General features: G+C 40.5%; 1 protein-coding gene and 1 long non-coding RNA gene across 2 annotated transcripts; both read left to right on the plus strand.

Annotated features, from left to right (window-relative positions):
- Positions 1-50: 50 nt before the first annotated feature.
- On the plus strand, positions 51-5,542 carry LOC138779368 (collagen alpha-1(VII) chain-like; the record flags this gene model as incomplete). Its single annotated transcript, XM_069956584.1, has 9 exons — positions 51-194; positions 523-689; positions 1,039-1,065; positions 3,132-3,158; positions 3,273-3,317; positions 3,420-3,512; positions 5,152-5,223; positions 5,321-5,356; positions 5,441-5,542. Coding segments are annotated over 9 exons (713 nt in total), but the record flags the coding sequence as incomplete, so codon positions are not given.
- A 4,072-nt stretch (positions 5,543-9,614) lies between these two features.
- Positions 9,615-13,272, plus strand: LOC138779369 (uncharacterized). Its single transcript, XR_011361096.1, has 5 exons — positions 9,615-9,683; positions 12,161-12,274; positions 12,448-12,474; positions 13,061-13,114; positions 13,200-13,272. It is a non-coding gene; the product is annotated as an uncharacterized lncRNA (long non-coding RNA).
- Positions 13,273-17,500: the final 4,228 nt, after the last annotated feature.

Genomic DNA, 17,500 nt, shown 5'->3' on the forward strand with positions numbered 1-17,500 from the left:
CTCCCCCATCAATATGGCCATAATTACATACTACATTTGCTGTTCTTTAGGTGGTGCCATAGATTTTGCAAGGAACTATTTATTCACTCCAGCCTACGGCAGAAGAAGGAATGTTCCCGGTGTTCTGGTAGTCCTTGCAGATACTCCATCAACAGATGATGTTCTCCAGGCAGCAAATGCCATCAAAACTTCAGGTAAATATATGTGTATCATCATGTTGCATGTATTATCAGGTACTGAATTAAAAAGTTTCCATTGATGGGTACCAGATGAGGCCCTAGGAAGATTGGTCTCTTTACAATGTGAAGGAAAAGCGTTATCACCCATGGTTACAGGAAGGTGTTACACATATATACTGGTATAATAGTGGAGTTTGTAGCTATACACTGAGCATACAGTACAGACCTCTACATATACCTATATGCAAAAGATCACAGGCTTAAAGCTTAAAACTAACAGGTTGAGGATAATAGGTCATGTGGTTTTAGAACATCCTAAAGTCACCTCTTTGCCTTTCTCTAGGTATTCGGGTTTTAGCAGTGGGAACAAATGAAGCTGACCAGGAACAGCTACGTAGAATAGTCTCTGGTCAGAATGACCGAAACGTCTTCTATACCTCGGAATCTGCAAACATGAACAGCCTCGTGGATCCTTTAGCAGAGGCAATATGTACTGTTACCCAAGCTGAAGTAAGTCAGTGAATTTATACCTGCTGGTATAAACATATCTCTATGCTAAAAAATAATAATAAAGGAAATAATATAAGGGAGGACTAGATGGACCAAGTGGTCTTTTCCTGCCAACAGTCTTCTATGTTTTTTGAAAAGTGACACAAAGTGCAGAAATATCCCTGTAGCCGCAATCATTACTTGATGTCATATATGCCTAGTGCTGTGAACCTCCAGAGACATGGGCATCCACATTTGTGACTGATCAGATCGTTGTTACTTCGCCGCACTGTTATAGTCTAGATTTAGTCTAAAATCGATGAACTGTAAAACTTCTGCTGCTGAGTGATTCTTTTTTTGTGTTGCTTAGGAGCGTTGTACAGTGCAGTGCCCACCGGTAAGTATCGTGAATATGATGGTAAATTAAATATTGTCCACATAATTACAATACAATTATTACTATGGCTATATAACACAACACAAATAGGTTTTCCACCTAAGAGCTAAAAATTAAATGCTAACTGCTCTTACTCACCAAGTCCCCCTTAGTATTTTGAGCAATCTCCTGTCTTTCTAGCTACTGCCATTCCTGAGTTACATATTTTTCTAAAAGCCGATCTATAACCAAGATAGGAAACTACATTTCCCGTGATGCATCTCCCTGATTGGTCCATTTGTGTACTCGCCCCCTAGCTTTCTTTCCTGCCCACTGCTGTTATTACTATTGCAAAGTAAACACAGGACTGTTTTTTTTTCTGATTTTGCATCACATCACCCCAATATGTATTCCATACTAGCTGATCATGTAGCAGAGCTGACGTGCACATGGCGTAGCTATCTGTTACATAATGGGAGTGGGGGTGTAACATTTACAATATACAGAGCTGTGACACAAAGACACATATGCCGGCATTCACTGACAGAAAGCAGAGATAGAACTATAACTTTTCATATTACAGAAACCTAGGCTCAAGGACACATGTAAGTCTATGGAAGCAGCACATGTGCATGGAGATGATGCTGATAATGTCTCCAAGTCAATAGACAGCTATCCTGGCCCCCAGAGAGGAGATCACATGTCCTGTGTCTACAAAGGAAGGGGGAAGAGCAAGTAGGCCGTTGTCAGAGTGGACATAGAAAAAAATGATTCTAGATGTCCGAAGTGGATAACTATGAGAAAAAAACAGGGAAAGGGTGCAAGATAGGTTATACATGTATATAAGACACAGGGTGGTATTGGGAAGGGGAATAGTTTAGAATATTGTTTTTGTTACCTGGATAACCCCTTTAATAGTTTGAAAGCTTAAAATAAAAAATAAAAACAAATGTATCTAATGAAAGGTATAGCCACCTATCATTGATTATAATTATTATGATTGCATTAGTTGAACTATACTGTATGTCTGTACATAACTTTAATTATAATTGTTCACTGACAGAATTTGTTGCCAAGGAGAATTTTATCTAAAAGGTTCAATGCATGCCATAAAAAAATTATAAACCTCTGGTTATGTGTGGCTATGTGGCTATGCCCTTATAATGACATCCAAAATGCCCCCATAAACATTGGCAATCAGAGCCGAAAATTCTATGGGGTGGCTGGTATTAAAGGTTTACCCTTTAAAGAAATAGTCACAGACCATAATGGCTGAACAGATGTCTTTTACACAAGGAGGTACAAACACTTGATGGTTGCAAACTGACAATGTGGTACAGTAAGCTTGGCTATTGCAGCTCTAGCAGTTCTACACAGTGATATGAAAATGTGTGATGCTCCAACAGACAACTGAGGGTCAGGCTGAACCCAGAGTTGCAGCAGTCAGTGGCAGATTATAATACATCCATTTTGGGTGGCTGCCCTGGGCCCAAAATTACCATATACTTTCTTATTGAGAGAGGAGGGCCATGGGAACAGTGTGTGTGAGAAAGGCACAATTGAAAGACCTGTAGATGCTATGGAGATGAAGTCTATTTACAAGGAGCGGGGACAATTGCGTCTCCTTTAAGGTATTTAGGCACCAAAGTCAAAATGAAAGTTATTTAGAAAAATTGCTGTTGTGCACAGTGATACATGATAAAACCTTACAGTTACACTTTAAATATAACTTTATTTAACTTGTACTGTGGTGCTTCTAAGCACTACTTGTACTACTGTAAGTGCTACCTTACTTATGGGGGAGTGCCCCTATTAATATTGCCAAAGAACCTTATAAACAGTAATAGTAACCCTCGTTTACACTTTAAGAGAATCCCTATAGATAGTGCTATTGAACTATATTAACATTTTCACAGTGCCTATATTAACAGCATCAGAAAATCTATTCTAACAGCACTGTAGTGCCAACATTAACAGCACCAGAGTGACTACTTTAACAGTACCTCAACATCCTTTTTAACAGTATCAGACACCTTGCTCAATTGCTTACATATTGAATAATTATTAAATGTTCTTTTCATATTTAGGGTGAGAAAGGTCAGAGAGGAGACACAGTAAGTACCCTACTAGGGCCTGAATGCATTTAAGTTACAGAAAAACTTCATAACTGTGATCAAGAATTTATTGTCTAGATATTTTTTTTATTTAAAGATGCATTCTGCTTTTAGGGAAGTGCCGGCCGTCCAGGGTCAGATGGAACACCCGGAGGCCCAGTACGTATTAAGAAAATACTCAAGAAATGACATTTCACTGTAACTGACATCAATAAAATGTGTTACGGTAGGTGGAAATTACAAATATTTTTTGTATTATAGGGTCGACCAGGTCCTCCTGGTCCACAGGGGCCAGTTGGTCCCCGTGGCCCACCTGGAGAGGGTACAGCCTCAAGAGGACCAAAGGGAGAAACTGTAAGTTACCAAAATATTGATAAAATCAATTAAATGTAATTTTGCCACACTCATTTTATTTTAAGCCACACCCTAAGTGGAGCCACTCCCATTTATTTGTTGTCCAACATTTCCAGATTCAGCTCTGAGGACACTGACAACGGGGTGGAGCATGACACTGCAATTCTCTCTTTTTGTGTTTTTTAAATGCCTGTGTGATGCACCATTCTCTCAAGCTTCATTAGGGACATTGTATAACTTTTTCTTGGAGTCCTCCTTTAAATTTTATGTGTAATCGTTATTGTTTTCCAAGGAAGAAAGTTCTAAAATTTTGAAATAAACAAAGTCAAAATAAATCCCATAAAATATAAACAAAACAAAGCGAAGGTTTCATGGCGATTCCTGTCTGCACAACCAAAAAACACCAAGCGCAGCCTGGTTGTCTAGCTGTGGCATTTAGCTCCCAGACAAGGCAATCCCTGGTTGTGGGTCCAGGAATCTCTGTGTAGTACAAGCCTAAATCTATATAGTGCAAAGCCTATGTTCACACACGACCGTTTTTTTGAAAGTCAGATGTTTTTGAGTGTTTAGCATATTCCTACGTCTGACGTTGCAACATCAGCCATAGGAACATTATTTTAGCTTAAAGGGGTTATCCAGTGCTACAAAACATGGCCACTTTCTTTCAGAGACAACACGACTCTTGTCTCCAGTTCAGGTGCTGTTTGAAATTAGGCTCCATTCACTTCAATGGAACTGAGCAGCAAAAACCCACCCAAGCTGGAAACACGAGTTGGGTTGTCTTTGGAAGAAAGTGGCCATGTTTTTGTAGCACTGGATAACCCTTTAATATTGACTGCTGTCCCGTTTGAGTGTGTCCTGTAATAAAATTTCATTGACTTTAATGCAAAGGACAGGTAAAAAAAAAGTACTATGTGTGAACAACTAAAAACAATGGCCATTGTTTGCGAAACAATGGACAGAAAAAAAATTGAAAAGTTCATTATTTTTGCAGCTCTATCGAACTATGGCCGTTGTTTGCTACATTGTGTGAACAATGATTGTTGTTTGTATTTACTTCAATGCAAATGATTGTATTATGGAAAGAACGTCTGTAGTGTAAATTAAAAATGCCGTTCTTTTTATAAAAAGTATGTTGTGTGAAGATAGCCTAAGGCTATGTTCACACTACGTATATTTTCGTAAAACTACGGTCGTTGTTGCAGACTGCAACAACGGCTGTGTTTATTACGAAAATATACGTAACATTGCAGCCTATGTAATCCCGGCCGGAGTGTATACGGAGTGGCCACGAGCCGCCATACTGTACACTCTGTCCCTGCTTGTGCGTGTAACATGAAAATTTTTCTTCATGGAAAATAAGACATTCTGTAAAAATAAGACCTAGCGCATCTTTGGGGCACAAAATTAATATAAGACCCTGTTTTTTTCAGGGAAACAGGGTATGGCTCCATTGCCCCTTCTCCATCACCCCCTGACCTGAAATGCCAATATATCATCTGGCCAAGGCCGAAATATATAGATAGAGAGAAATCTGTAATTGTCCTACCTCTAATATTGTCTAGAATATTCCACTATGAATTGTAAAAGTATGTCCAGCTTTGCAGCAGCTAAATAGATATATAACGTATTCTTATAGGGGGAGCCGGGAGCTGATGGTCTCCCAGGAACGCCCGGTCGCCCTGGTAATCCTGGCACACCTGGCACCCTGGTAAGTTACCCTATAAAGCATGTTTTTAAACCGTCAATAGATCTGTACATGTATGATTTCTCCTGATTGATGAAAAGGCCCTCTCTTTTTATTTTAGGGAAGTAAAGGAGCTCAGGGAGAGAGAGGGGAAACAGTAAGTGGTCACTTTGCAAATATGAGTCCTTTTACATTAGTACTCTCAACCATTAATCCATTCACTTATGTTTTGATTACTTAGGGGGAACGCGGACCTGCAGGTCCAGTTGGTCCAAAAGGAGAGAGAGGATTGCCAGTAAGTTTAAGTGCCAGACAAAAAAAATCTTCCATTGCACACTTGTAATACATTTTTTTTTTCTTCTTAATTTTTTTCTTCATTTTCCATATTTAGGCTAAGTTCACACTATGTAACTGTGCGGCTGTATTTTTTATGCGGCCGTAAATGTGCGGATGAAACTACGGCCGTGGGAAAAAATAGACATGCGGCTGAAAACATACGGTCATTTACTTGGAAATCTGGTTCAACTAAAATAACAAATAAAATCTTAAGAAAGTGATGCAAACACCTCTGGATGCATCTGGGAAAGCAGGGAATTAGTTTACATGAATCGCTATTACCGGGGTTTGCGATCCTCTGCAGTATGCCGATGCCGATGTCTCTCATGTTTAATATATTGAATTAATAAAACACATTTTCGTTGTAATAAAGTTCCTTTCATTGTTCAATAATTAAATTTAAACGATTCCATCATTTTGCAATTAAATATACTGTTAAAATAAATATATATAATAAATAAATGTATATTTATATATACATTTATTTTTTGACAGTATATTTAATTGCACAATGATGGATTTGTTTAAATTAAATTATTGAACAACGAAACTGATTTTATTTCAACAAAAATGTGTTTTATTAATTAAATATTAATTAGTACAGGAAGCTCCAGTAAGCCGTTAATTCATATTGCCGGCAATAGAGCTTTCTGTACTAATCATCACTTTAATTAAAACATCAAATGTTTCTTCTAATTATGTTATCACAATAGCATTATTAGAAGAAACATTTAGAATTATATGTGCGCTCAGCTGATTGGCTGATCGGCTCAGTGCACATATAATTAGCGGGTCCGCAGCACAGTGACTTCATTGTGCTGCGGACCAGCGAAGAGGACACATCGGGGTGAGTATAGAGCTCTCCCCACCCCTCCCCAGCACTGCACCCCTCCCAGCAAGGAAGGGGGGTCACTTAACCCCTTCCTTGCGGCGATGGGTGCAGTCTGACATAAGTCTGGCCCCCAAGGGGTTAAGGGGGATACAATACATCCTCCCTTAACCCCTTGGGGCCAGACTGTAAGCAGCGATCTGTAAAGATGCTGCATACTGTAAGGAGCACAACACCGCTCACAATGATGGGTGTTGTGCTCCTGTTTGTGTGTTTTTTTGTGTGTTTCTCCCTTTTTGTTTTTCAGATATCGATATCCTGGGGATTACGTTGGATTCCGTGGACTACGTCGATGACCAGCGGTTGTTTGTTGTTGTTTTTTTAATAAAATGGTCAATGAGGGGTGTGAGGGTGTTTTTATTTGAATAAAAAATTTTTTTAACTTGTGTCTTGTCTTTATTTCTTTACTTTATAGACTTAGTAGTGGAAGCCGTCTAATAGACGGAATCCATTACTAAGTTGGGGCCTAGTGTTAGCCGGTATAAAATGGCTAACACTAACCCCCTATTATTACCCCAGTACCCAATGCCACCAGGGGTACTGGGAAGAGCCGGTGCCAGTGGTCCCGGAGCATCAAAATTGGCGCTCCTGACCGGGCTGCAGCAGGCTGGTAAGATTTAGGCTGGGGAGGGCCTAAACCAATGGCTCTTCCCACCCTGGTGTTACCAGGCTGCTGTCGTTTGGTTTTTAACCCGGCTGGTTATAAAAATAGGGGGGACCCTATGCGTTTTTTTTTAAATAAATAAATAATTTAAAAAAACGCATAGGGTCCCCCCTATTTTATAACCAGCCGGGTTAAAAACCAAACGACAGCAGCCTGGTAACACCAGGGTGGGAAGAGCCATTGGTTTAGGCCCTCCCCAGCCTAAATCTTACCAGCCTGCTGCCGCCCGGTCCAGGAGCGCCAATTTTGATGCTCCGGGACCACTGGCACCCGGCTCTTCCCAGTACCCCTGGTGGCATTGGGTACTGGGGTAATAATGGGGGGTTAGTGTTAGCCATTTTATACCGGCTAACACTAGGCCCCAACTTAGTAATGGATTCCGTCTATTAGACGGCTTCCACTACTAAGTCTATAAAGTAAAGAAATAAAGACAAGACAAGACAAAAAATTTTTTATTCAAATAAAAACACCCCCACACCCCTCATTGACCATTTTATTAAAAAAAAACAACAAATGTCATCGACGTAGTCCACGGAATCCGACGTAATCCCAGGATACCGATATCTGAAAAACAAAAAGGAGAAACACACAAAAAACACACAAACAGGAGCACAACACCCATCATTGTGAGCGGTGTTGTGCTCCTTACAGTATGCAGCATCTTTACAGATCGCTGCTTACAGTCTGGCCCCCAAGGGGTTAAGGGAGGATGTATTGTATCCCCCTTAACCCCTTGGGGGCCAGACTTATGTCAGACTGCACCCATCCCAGCAAGGAAGGGGTTAATTGACCCCCTTCCTTGCTGGGAGGGTGCAGTGCTGGGGAGGGGGTGGGGAGAGCTCTATACTCACCCCGATGTGTCCTCTTCGCTGGTCCGCAGCACAATGAAGTCACTGTGCTGCGGACTGGCGCTTTATATGTGCGCTCGGCCGATCAGCCAATCAGCTGAGCGCACATATAATTCTAAATGTTTCTTCTAATAATGCTATTGTGATAACATAATTAGAAGAAACATTTGATGTTTTCATTAAAGTAAAGTGATGATTAGTACAGAAAGCTCTATTGCCGGCAATATGAATTAACGGCTTACTGGAGCTTCCTGTACTAATTAATATTTAATTAATAAAACACATTTTCGTTGAAATAAAATTAGTTTCGTTGTTTAATAATTTAATTCTAACGAATCCATTATTGTGCAATTAAATATACTGTCAAAAAATAAATATATATATATAATTTATTTATATATATATTTATTTTAACAGTATATTTAATTGCACAATGATGGATTCATTAGAATTAAATTATTGAACAATGAAAGGGACTTTATTACAAAGAAAATGTGTTTTATTAATTTAATATATTAACTATTAGAGGCATCGGCATTCGGCATCATTGCCGGCTATTTTTGAAGTACTCCGTACGGACCGCCTGTCAATCCACGGCCGCATTTCCAGCTGTAAACAATGGTCTTGTTCATTTTTTACGGGTCCGTTTACGATAGGCCGTAGATTTATACATAGTGTGCACTGTGCAGCCGTATATCGTATACTTTCCAGCGTACGCATGAACCACCAAAAATACCGCAGCACAATTACAGCCGCAAATACAGCCGCACAGTTACATAGTGTGAACCTAGCCTTAAAGTCACTCTCTGTCTGTACCCGACATCTGTCTCCACTGAAATGAATGAAAACCTCCAGAGATGGAGTTTTTATTGTGATAAAAACTGTATCATGTGATGTGACCATGCATGATACAGGGAAGCATCATACACAGAACTGAAAGATATGGAGAGAGGGGGAGCTTAGTAGGAAGACAGATGAGAACTATTTTCAATCTTCAGTCACTGATAGAAAAAGACATGTCTCCAATAAAGTCAATGATAAGTTATCCAGAATGCTTAGAACAGCCCTCTTGTCTGTTGTCGGCTTCCTAACCACAAGCTACAAGCAGACCAGAGGGGGCCAGGGGTCCCTCAGTCTGTGGACAGGTATAGGTCCTGGGGGGGGGACCTGAATCTATCAGACATTTATGGCATATCATTTGACTATGCCATAAATGCTGAGATGGGATAACGAGGTATTCTTATCTCCGCTTGCTATCCCCTATGCATAGAATAGGGAGTAACAAGCCAATTGCTGGTGGTCTCGTCACACCCTGACTGATCCTGAGAACAGCAAAGTAATTCTCTGCAAAATGAATGGCGGTGCTTGCATAGTCTCCACAGCTTGCACTCTATTCATGATCTATCAGTGCCCTGAATGTTTCCAGGTTCAGTGCTCACAAATGTTCACAGCTCCATAGAGAATGAATAAAGTGCAGGCTGTGGTGGCTGCCCAGGCGTTGCAGGGACTATGGATAGGGGATAACAGTCTCAGGTGGAAATACCCCTAAAGTAGGTAAACCAGCAGATCCATTACACATATGGCTGCTTTACCAAATGACAATATATAACATAATACATTGCATAACATTACATTATTGTTTTACTAATTGTTCTTTTACATTATCATCTTTGCATAGGGTGACCCCGGGGAGGTGATAAACGGCGGAGGAGGGATACCAGGTCGAAGAGGTGAACCAGGAACTCCTGTAAGTACAATAAATACAAAAAGTTACTGTATGTGCGGTAACCCAAGCCAGTTGTTGTTAGCAAGGGAAGGTGTTGCGGTACTGGTGCAGCACTCGTTACAAGACCTGAGTGGTATATGCCCTCCCCAGATCCCAAACACTCGCCCATTAAAAGGTTATAGGTGTTGTCCCTGGTGTTCCCAGTGGTGTATAGGTTCACTTGAGTAATCACAGAGTCCAGGAGAACTCAACCACTTGAATACTTTACTTGAAACTCTTTTAAAACAACAATACAGTTCGAGGCTGGTTTCACACTACGTATATTTCAGTCAGTATTGTGGTCCTCATATTGCAACCAAAACCAGGAGTGGATTAAAAACACAGAAAGGATCTGTTCACACGATGTTGAAATTGAGTGGATGGCCGCCATTTAATGGCAAATATTTGCTGTAATTTTAAAACAACGGCTGTTATATTGAAATAATGGCAGTTATTTACTGTTATATGGCGGCCTTCCACTCAATTTCAACATTGTGTGAACAGATCCTTTCTGTGTTTTTAATCCACTCCTGGTTTTGGTTGCAATATGAGGACCACAATACTGACTGAAATATACGTAGTATGAACCAGCCTTATACTTTGGTACAAGTTCAGATAAAGCGGTTTGCACTTGAGTATGATTCCTGCTGACAGGAACTTGCAAACAACTTGTAGCATCCACTCCTCACTACTACAGCTACTAAGCTACACCTACTCCAGGAACTAGCAGGGGGTATTATAAGAGAGACTGGGCCCCTTCTCTCATTGGTGGGGGATAGGTGAAGCAACTAGACGTCACATTGGTGGGAATGTTCTAGAATAAGCCTTTAATAGGCTAGGAGTATGGGATGTGTCTGGTAATCATACTCTTCACATACAAAACATCACATATACAATAAATTAACCTCCATTGCCTTCAATATGGAAATAATATTGGAAATACTCAGTGGCGTCATCTTGTGGCCAGTCTTGAAAATACAATAAAGGAGAGCATGGGTAACCCATAAAAAATACCTTCAGTGCCAACAGGACTAAGCAAGGAACCTATTAGTGACCCGGGGTTGTGACACAATTTGTCCAAAAACCGAATGAACACATGATTTTTGTCTAAAAACCTGCCAAGTGGGCGTGTCGTGGGTGTGTGATGGGTTTGTCCTTTAAAACCCACCATAACTAACAGATTTACCGAGCAAACAGTCGTTTGATGGGTTTTGTATTCTAAAACCAGCCACTTCTAGTGTGGCAGGTGGCAGGTTTTAGTTTTGTCCTGTGAAAAACTTTCCAAATTTACGCATGAAAAAAACTAACTAACTAAATGAGGCCCAGTGGGCATACATGTCCATTTACTTGAATACTGCAATACCAGAAAGAGTCTGTGGTCCAGGGCAGTCTATGGCTATGTTCACACAACGTCAAAAATATTGAAAAGGCGGTCGATTTTCATATTTAAAAAAACGTCCATTTTTGCAGCGATTTAACAGACTGCAATGGCAATGCATTGAAGTCAATGGGAAGACGGACGTCCAGTGCACACAATGCATTGAATAACAGACGTTTTAACGGCGTTGTTAACACACAGTTTTTCTTTTTTCACTGTTCTTTCTCCGTTTGTACTGTTTAAATTCAATGGACTTTTCAATTAAGCCAACCTAAAGTCCAGTTAGTAACCCCAAACTAGAATAATGTACAAACACCAGTCATTGCACTAAGGGAGGCAAGGCTGCTAAATGACGTCCGTTATTTTAGACTCAAAATAAAAGACGTAATTTTAAACAGAGCTGAAAAAACATTGTGTGAACGTAGCCTATGTCTTCAAAACTGGCAGGCCTGTTTTCTATTCCTAAAATCCTCATTTAACATACTTTACAGCCGCTACATGGTACATAAGAAATTGAGATGTTCTTAGGGAGAGTGTTCTAGGCATGTATATGATGTGTGCAGGCATCACTGTGCAAGGAATGGAAAGATGGAAGCTGTGACAATCGGCTAATGTGAATAGTATGATCCTGTCTTATCTATATACTGGTGTCACCTTCTTACACTGCAAGCTCACACAGAAAATTGCAGATACTGTAAAAAAAAAGTAAGTAAAATGTTTACTAAAGACCATAGGTAAAAAGCAAAAATGAAAAAATATATTTTCAAAAAGTGTTCAAAACCAATTTTTATGTGCTTTTAAGATAGATTCTTTTTTATTGCACTTATTATATTAAATGTCTGAATATTTTATTATTACCTTCAAAAACTATTTTGAAGGAAAGCTCTGCACTTGCCTCCAGAAAAACAACCTGTAGCTACAGTGTCTGAGAAGACTGCTATTTGCTTATACCACTCTGTGTATGACGTATAAGACCTAATAATAATGCAATTTTATATTTAATTATATATTGGGGGCAGTATAGCTAGTAAATAGAATAGTGCACTGATCTTTTATGAGGTTTTACTTTTTTTTTTACTAGGGTGTTCCTGGTCAACCTGGAACCCCTGGGCAGAGAGGATTACCAGGAGCCCCAGGACAACCTGGGCCAGAAGGACCGAGTGGACCTCCAGGCGTTTCAGGACAGTCAGTAAAGGTAATTTTCTCTCTCTTTCTCTCTCACTGTCCTCTATGTATATACAAGAGGAATAATGTGAGAATTTTAATTTCAGGCTGAAATTGTTCTTAAAGGACAGTCATATATATTTAAAATAATTTTTTACTGGACTATACTGAACCATGTGATCGGTTTTTGACTTTTTGTTTTAGGGAGAAAAAGGAGAACGAGGTGAGAGAGTAAGTGCACTTCCTATCTTAACTATGCGAGAATAAGTCTAGCAGAATATGAAATTGTCCTAGATTGCAATTCTACAACCTGACCACTAGAGGTCACAGACTGATCAGTATAGTAAGGGATTCTAGTTCTATAGAAACATAAAAGAGAATTGTCTCCTTAGTAATAGAGACGACTGTAGTAAATGAATCCTGCACATGACTACATAATAAAATATTATGATAAAGTTATTTATGAGAACGATGATTGGAAGGAGGGTGATGGCACTTGCACCAAGCATTATGGCAGAGGATGGCACTTTTCCTGCCTCCAAAGTAACTGATAACTAAGTGATAATGCTAACTAGTTCATAACACCATTATTTTATTACATTCAACCCTGCCGGAAGATGATGGATGAAGGTATGATATCTGTTAATGAACTTTGCATTAATAAGTATACATTCATGGTGGGTGCCCACGCTAAACAATAGAACATACTTAAAATATTCTCCAGTATGCGGTACATATCATAATAATATCACACATCATGATAATACCAGGACATTGTCCAAACAATCATATCACAAGTCACTTCTCTCTTCTCCAGGGTTCTCCAGGATTAGTCAATGGTGTGGCCAGTAAGGGAGAGCCGGGAAGTCCAGTAAGTGGGGCACTTATATGAGAAGATTCATATTTCCTATCATGTGATAAATAATTTAGGCATAATACCCAATCTTACTCTCTAGGGTCCACCTGGTCAAAACGGATCACCTGGTCTTCGAGGACTACTAGGACCACAAGGCCCAAAAGGTGATAAGGTGAGTGAGGAGACAATTAGTCCTACCTATTAAACCTAATCTAGGGTCACCTATAATATACCACCAATGTATCAAATACGTTATATCTTATAAGGGTCTGGATACCACTGCCACCTTTGCACCCTTCTCTGAAAATTGGCCAATATCATTCCTTATATGTATCCTGATTGTGAACCATTGTGTTACAGGGAGAAAACAGGTGAAGGTTTCCCAGGTGCAGCAGGAAGGACAGGAGATCCAGGTGATCGAGTGAGTTCCAATATTTATTTTGAAATGAAAATTCTTTATAGAATGACAGCAGTAGCAATGTAGAGATTGTAGAGGTTATGATATCATGTTACTGATGTATTGCTATTTATATTTTTCTGTAGGGACCTAGAGGACCTCCAGGAGAGCAAGGAATAAAAGTAAGTGCTAAGGCCCCTTCACACGTCCGGAAAAACCATCCGGATTTCCTATCAGGAAATCCGGACGGATTTCCGGACCCATAGACTTTAATTGGTCACGGACACCCTTCCGGATTTTTCCGGAAGGGTGTCCATTCCGGAAAATATATCCGGAAAAAATAGGACATGTCCTATTTTTGTCCGGAATTCCGTCCCGGACGCCCCCATAGAAGGCTATGGGGGCGCCGGAATCACGGGCACTTTCCTGATGTACATCAGGAAAGTGCCCGTGATTCGGATGATTGACAGCCCGCCGGCACCCCCGCTGCCCGAACGCCGCGCCGCCACCACCCAAGGGATCCCTGCACCCGGACATCAGCTGCCGCCGCCCGGTAGCGCCGCATCGCTTCACCCCGCCGCCGCCGCCCGATGACCCCGCCGCCGCATCGCATCACCCCACCGATGACCCCGCCGCGCCGCATCGCATCACCCCGCCGCATTGCATCATCCCGCCGCCGCCGCCCGATGACCGCGCCGCATCGCATCACCCCCGCCACCCCCCCCGACCCTGAGCCATGACCACCCCAAAAGACTTATACTTTCAGTGGTGTACTGTCTCCTGGCTACACTTCCGCCATGATTTGCAAAAAATCACAGTTTTTTTATGGCAATTTTGCACAAATCAGGACATCATGACATCATCTGTCCTGTACTATGAACGCCAGGCTAGTGCTGCCATAGTTACTGTGGGGTGGGGGGGGGCCCAGGCTTGGTGAACAGCCCGGGGCCTATGGTAAAGTTAAGCAACATACTGTCTTTAGGCACCCTCCCTAGGGTGCCAGGTACCTTCCAAGAACACTGTCACCTGCTCCTGCCATCTGGCACTTGGTGATGAGCTGAAACCCGATTTCTACTTAAGGCCCTATTCCGATTATCATTCATTACCTCGCTTCAACGATTGATCGTTAACAACATTAAACGATTTTTTTAGCGAACGATAACACACGTGGGAATGTGAACGATATATGTAGTGTAACGATTATTTTGCGGTCGTTACATGGTCGTTTAAAACGTTCGCAGGGGTGATCATGACCATAACGACACACCTATTTTTTTTAACCTTTTTACGAACAAATGAAAGATTTTTAATTTTACGAAACAATTTTTTTTCGACATGTGGAAAAACTATTTTGAACAACAATATAACGATTTTGCCTTTGTCATTCGCTCGTTTACACCTCTTCCACAAAGCGATTATTGTTAACGAGCGGTCATTGGAGCGAGTTTATGAACGATAATCGTTCCGTGGAATAGGGCCTTTAGGCCAACAGGAAATTCATTTAGCATCTCATGCAGATTAACTAACCCAATGCGACAACAACATAATAGTATGAATATTTTCCAGGGAGTGAATATATCCAGGATATGACAAACATCATCACTTTATTCCAGTGTGTAGGTTGTGACTGGTATTGCAGCTCAGCTCTATTCCTATAAAACCTGTAAACAGAAAAAAACTGCCATTTTTTTAATCCTTCAGCTTCGCTTGTAATATCACTTTCTCCTTCTCCTCTTCCACTTTCTTCTACTATTTTTGTGATTTAAAGATCTGCTACATAACCACAACCTGTGGAAAGGGGGTAATTTGCTGAAATGGGAATATCCCTTTAAGTCTTTTAATTTATCGCTAAATTCCAGACATTATTACTGTAATAACTATATCCCTTGCTTTGATAACAGGGTGACCGTGGCCAACCAGGTCTGGATGGGGAACCTGGAGTAAAGGTGACAAATTGCCAAATCTACCTTTTGCCTCCTTTGAAACAATGTTGAATATAAAAAATTAAGAACAAATTAAGGAAGCAGACTGACAATAGTCAATAGTAGGTTATGTTAGTTCATCAAAGTGAAAAGGCTTACAGCAGGAATGCATGGTATATATCAGCATATTTTTTGTTAGTATCCTCATGTATACTAGGGATGTACTGCCAAAACAGGATGTCAGTCCAGCCTTAGATGTCCATACGAGAAGCTGAGTCTGACATTCATTTAAGGAGGGATATAAATGGGACATTCATATGGATGTTCTAGCAGCACAGACAGTTTTATGAAAGGTAACTTGTGTCTCCTTGACCTAACAGCTATCTAACAGTATGAACAGTTTGGAACCTAACAAATTCACCTTATACCGTAAATACTATAATGCTACCCTCTATGTACAAGAATATAACTACTATAATACTGCCCTCCATGTACAAGAATATAACTGCTATAATACTGCCCCTTGTTTACAAGAATATAACTACTATAATACTGACCCTACGTACAAGATCATAACTACTATAATACTGCCCTCTATGTACAAGACTAATACTACTATAATACAATGCTCTATGTACAAGAATATAACTGCTATAATACTGACCCTTGTGTACAAGAATATCACTACTATATACTGCCCCCTATGTACAAGAATATACCTACTATAATACTGCCCTATATGTACAAGAATATAACTGCTATAATACTGACCCTTGTGTACAAGAATATCACTACTATAATACTGCCCCCTATATACAGGAATAAAACTACTATAATACTGCTCCTATATACAGAAATATAACTACTATAAAACTGCCTCCTATGTACAAGAGTATAACTACTATAATGAAGCCCCCTATGTACGGACATTGTTTTAAAATAATGGCTGTTATTTACCATTAAATGGCGGCCATCCACTCAATTTCAACAGTGTGTGAACAGAGCCTTTCTGTGTTTTCAATCCACTCCTGGCTATGGTTGCAAATACTGACCAAAGTACTGAGCAAATATACTGTGTGGGAACATACCCAAATATTGCGTCTTATGTACAAAAATAAAACTTCTATAATACTGCATTTACTGTATGCACAAGAACATAACTATTATAATGTTCAGGAATAGAAACACATAGTAGCACTCACCCGTACTTCAGCTTAGCGACTTTATTGCATCCACAAGTTGCGGGAGGGGAAGGGTTCAGGTGTGTTCGCGTCCTGGGACGGCCGTTTCGGGGATACGCCCCCTTTGTCACCTGGTCGACAAAGGGGGCGTATCCCCGAAACGGCCGTCCCAGGACGCGAACACACCTGAACCCTTCCCCTCCCCGCAACTTGTGGATGCAATAAAGTCGCTAAGCTGAAGTACGGGTGAGTGCTACTACTACGTGTTTCTATTCCTGAACTTTGTTATACCTTGCCTCTGTAGTTTGCACCCCCACCCAGCAGCCGTATCCACATTTATTGTCTGGCTCAAGACCGTTCCACAGACCCATTCCACACAGTGTATATCTGGAGCGGTGCAGGTCTCTACATCTCACCACCCACATAACTATTATAATACTGCCCCTATATATAAGTAGAATTATAGGTCGGAACATTTTAATATAGTATTAAGACTGAAAGGTTCTGCATATATAGTTTTTTTGTTTGTTTTTTTTCTACAGGGAGATCGTGGTCCTCAAGGATTTCAAGGGCCTAGGTCAGTAAAAGATCTTTTACTAGTTTATCATACAGCGCACTTACTAAGTTATCATATAGGCCACTCTAAGCCTCAGCTCAGAAATTGCCAATATATATTTACTTCATCATCTCATATATCATATAAAGGGAGTTTCATCGTGTTCTAACATTGCAGGGAAATCCAGGACAAAATGGTCAGACAGGTCCAGCAGGACTCACGGTAAGTCTCCAGATTTTTGGAAAATCTTTTAAATATCATATTATTGCTCCACTCTTCATTCTACCTATTATGTGACCACACTCTGTTTGGGAAATCCTGCCTCACAGTAGATATCTCGGGGGA

Source organism: Dendropsophus ebraccatus, unplaced genomic scaffold (assembly GCF_027789765.1).
Source record: "Dendropsophus ebraccatus isolate aDenEbr1 unplaced genomic scaffold, aDenEbr1.pat pat_scaffold_719_ctg1, whole genome shotgun sequence".
NCBI classification, from domain to species: Eukaryota; Metazoa; Chordata; class Amphibia; order Anura; family Hylidae; genus Dendropsophus; species Dendropsophus ebraccatus.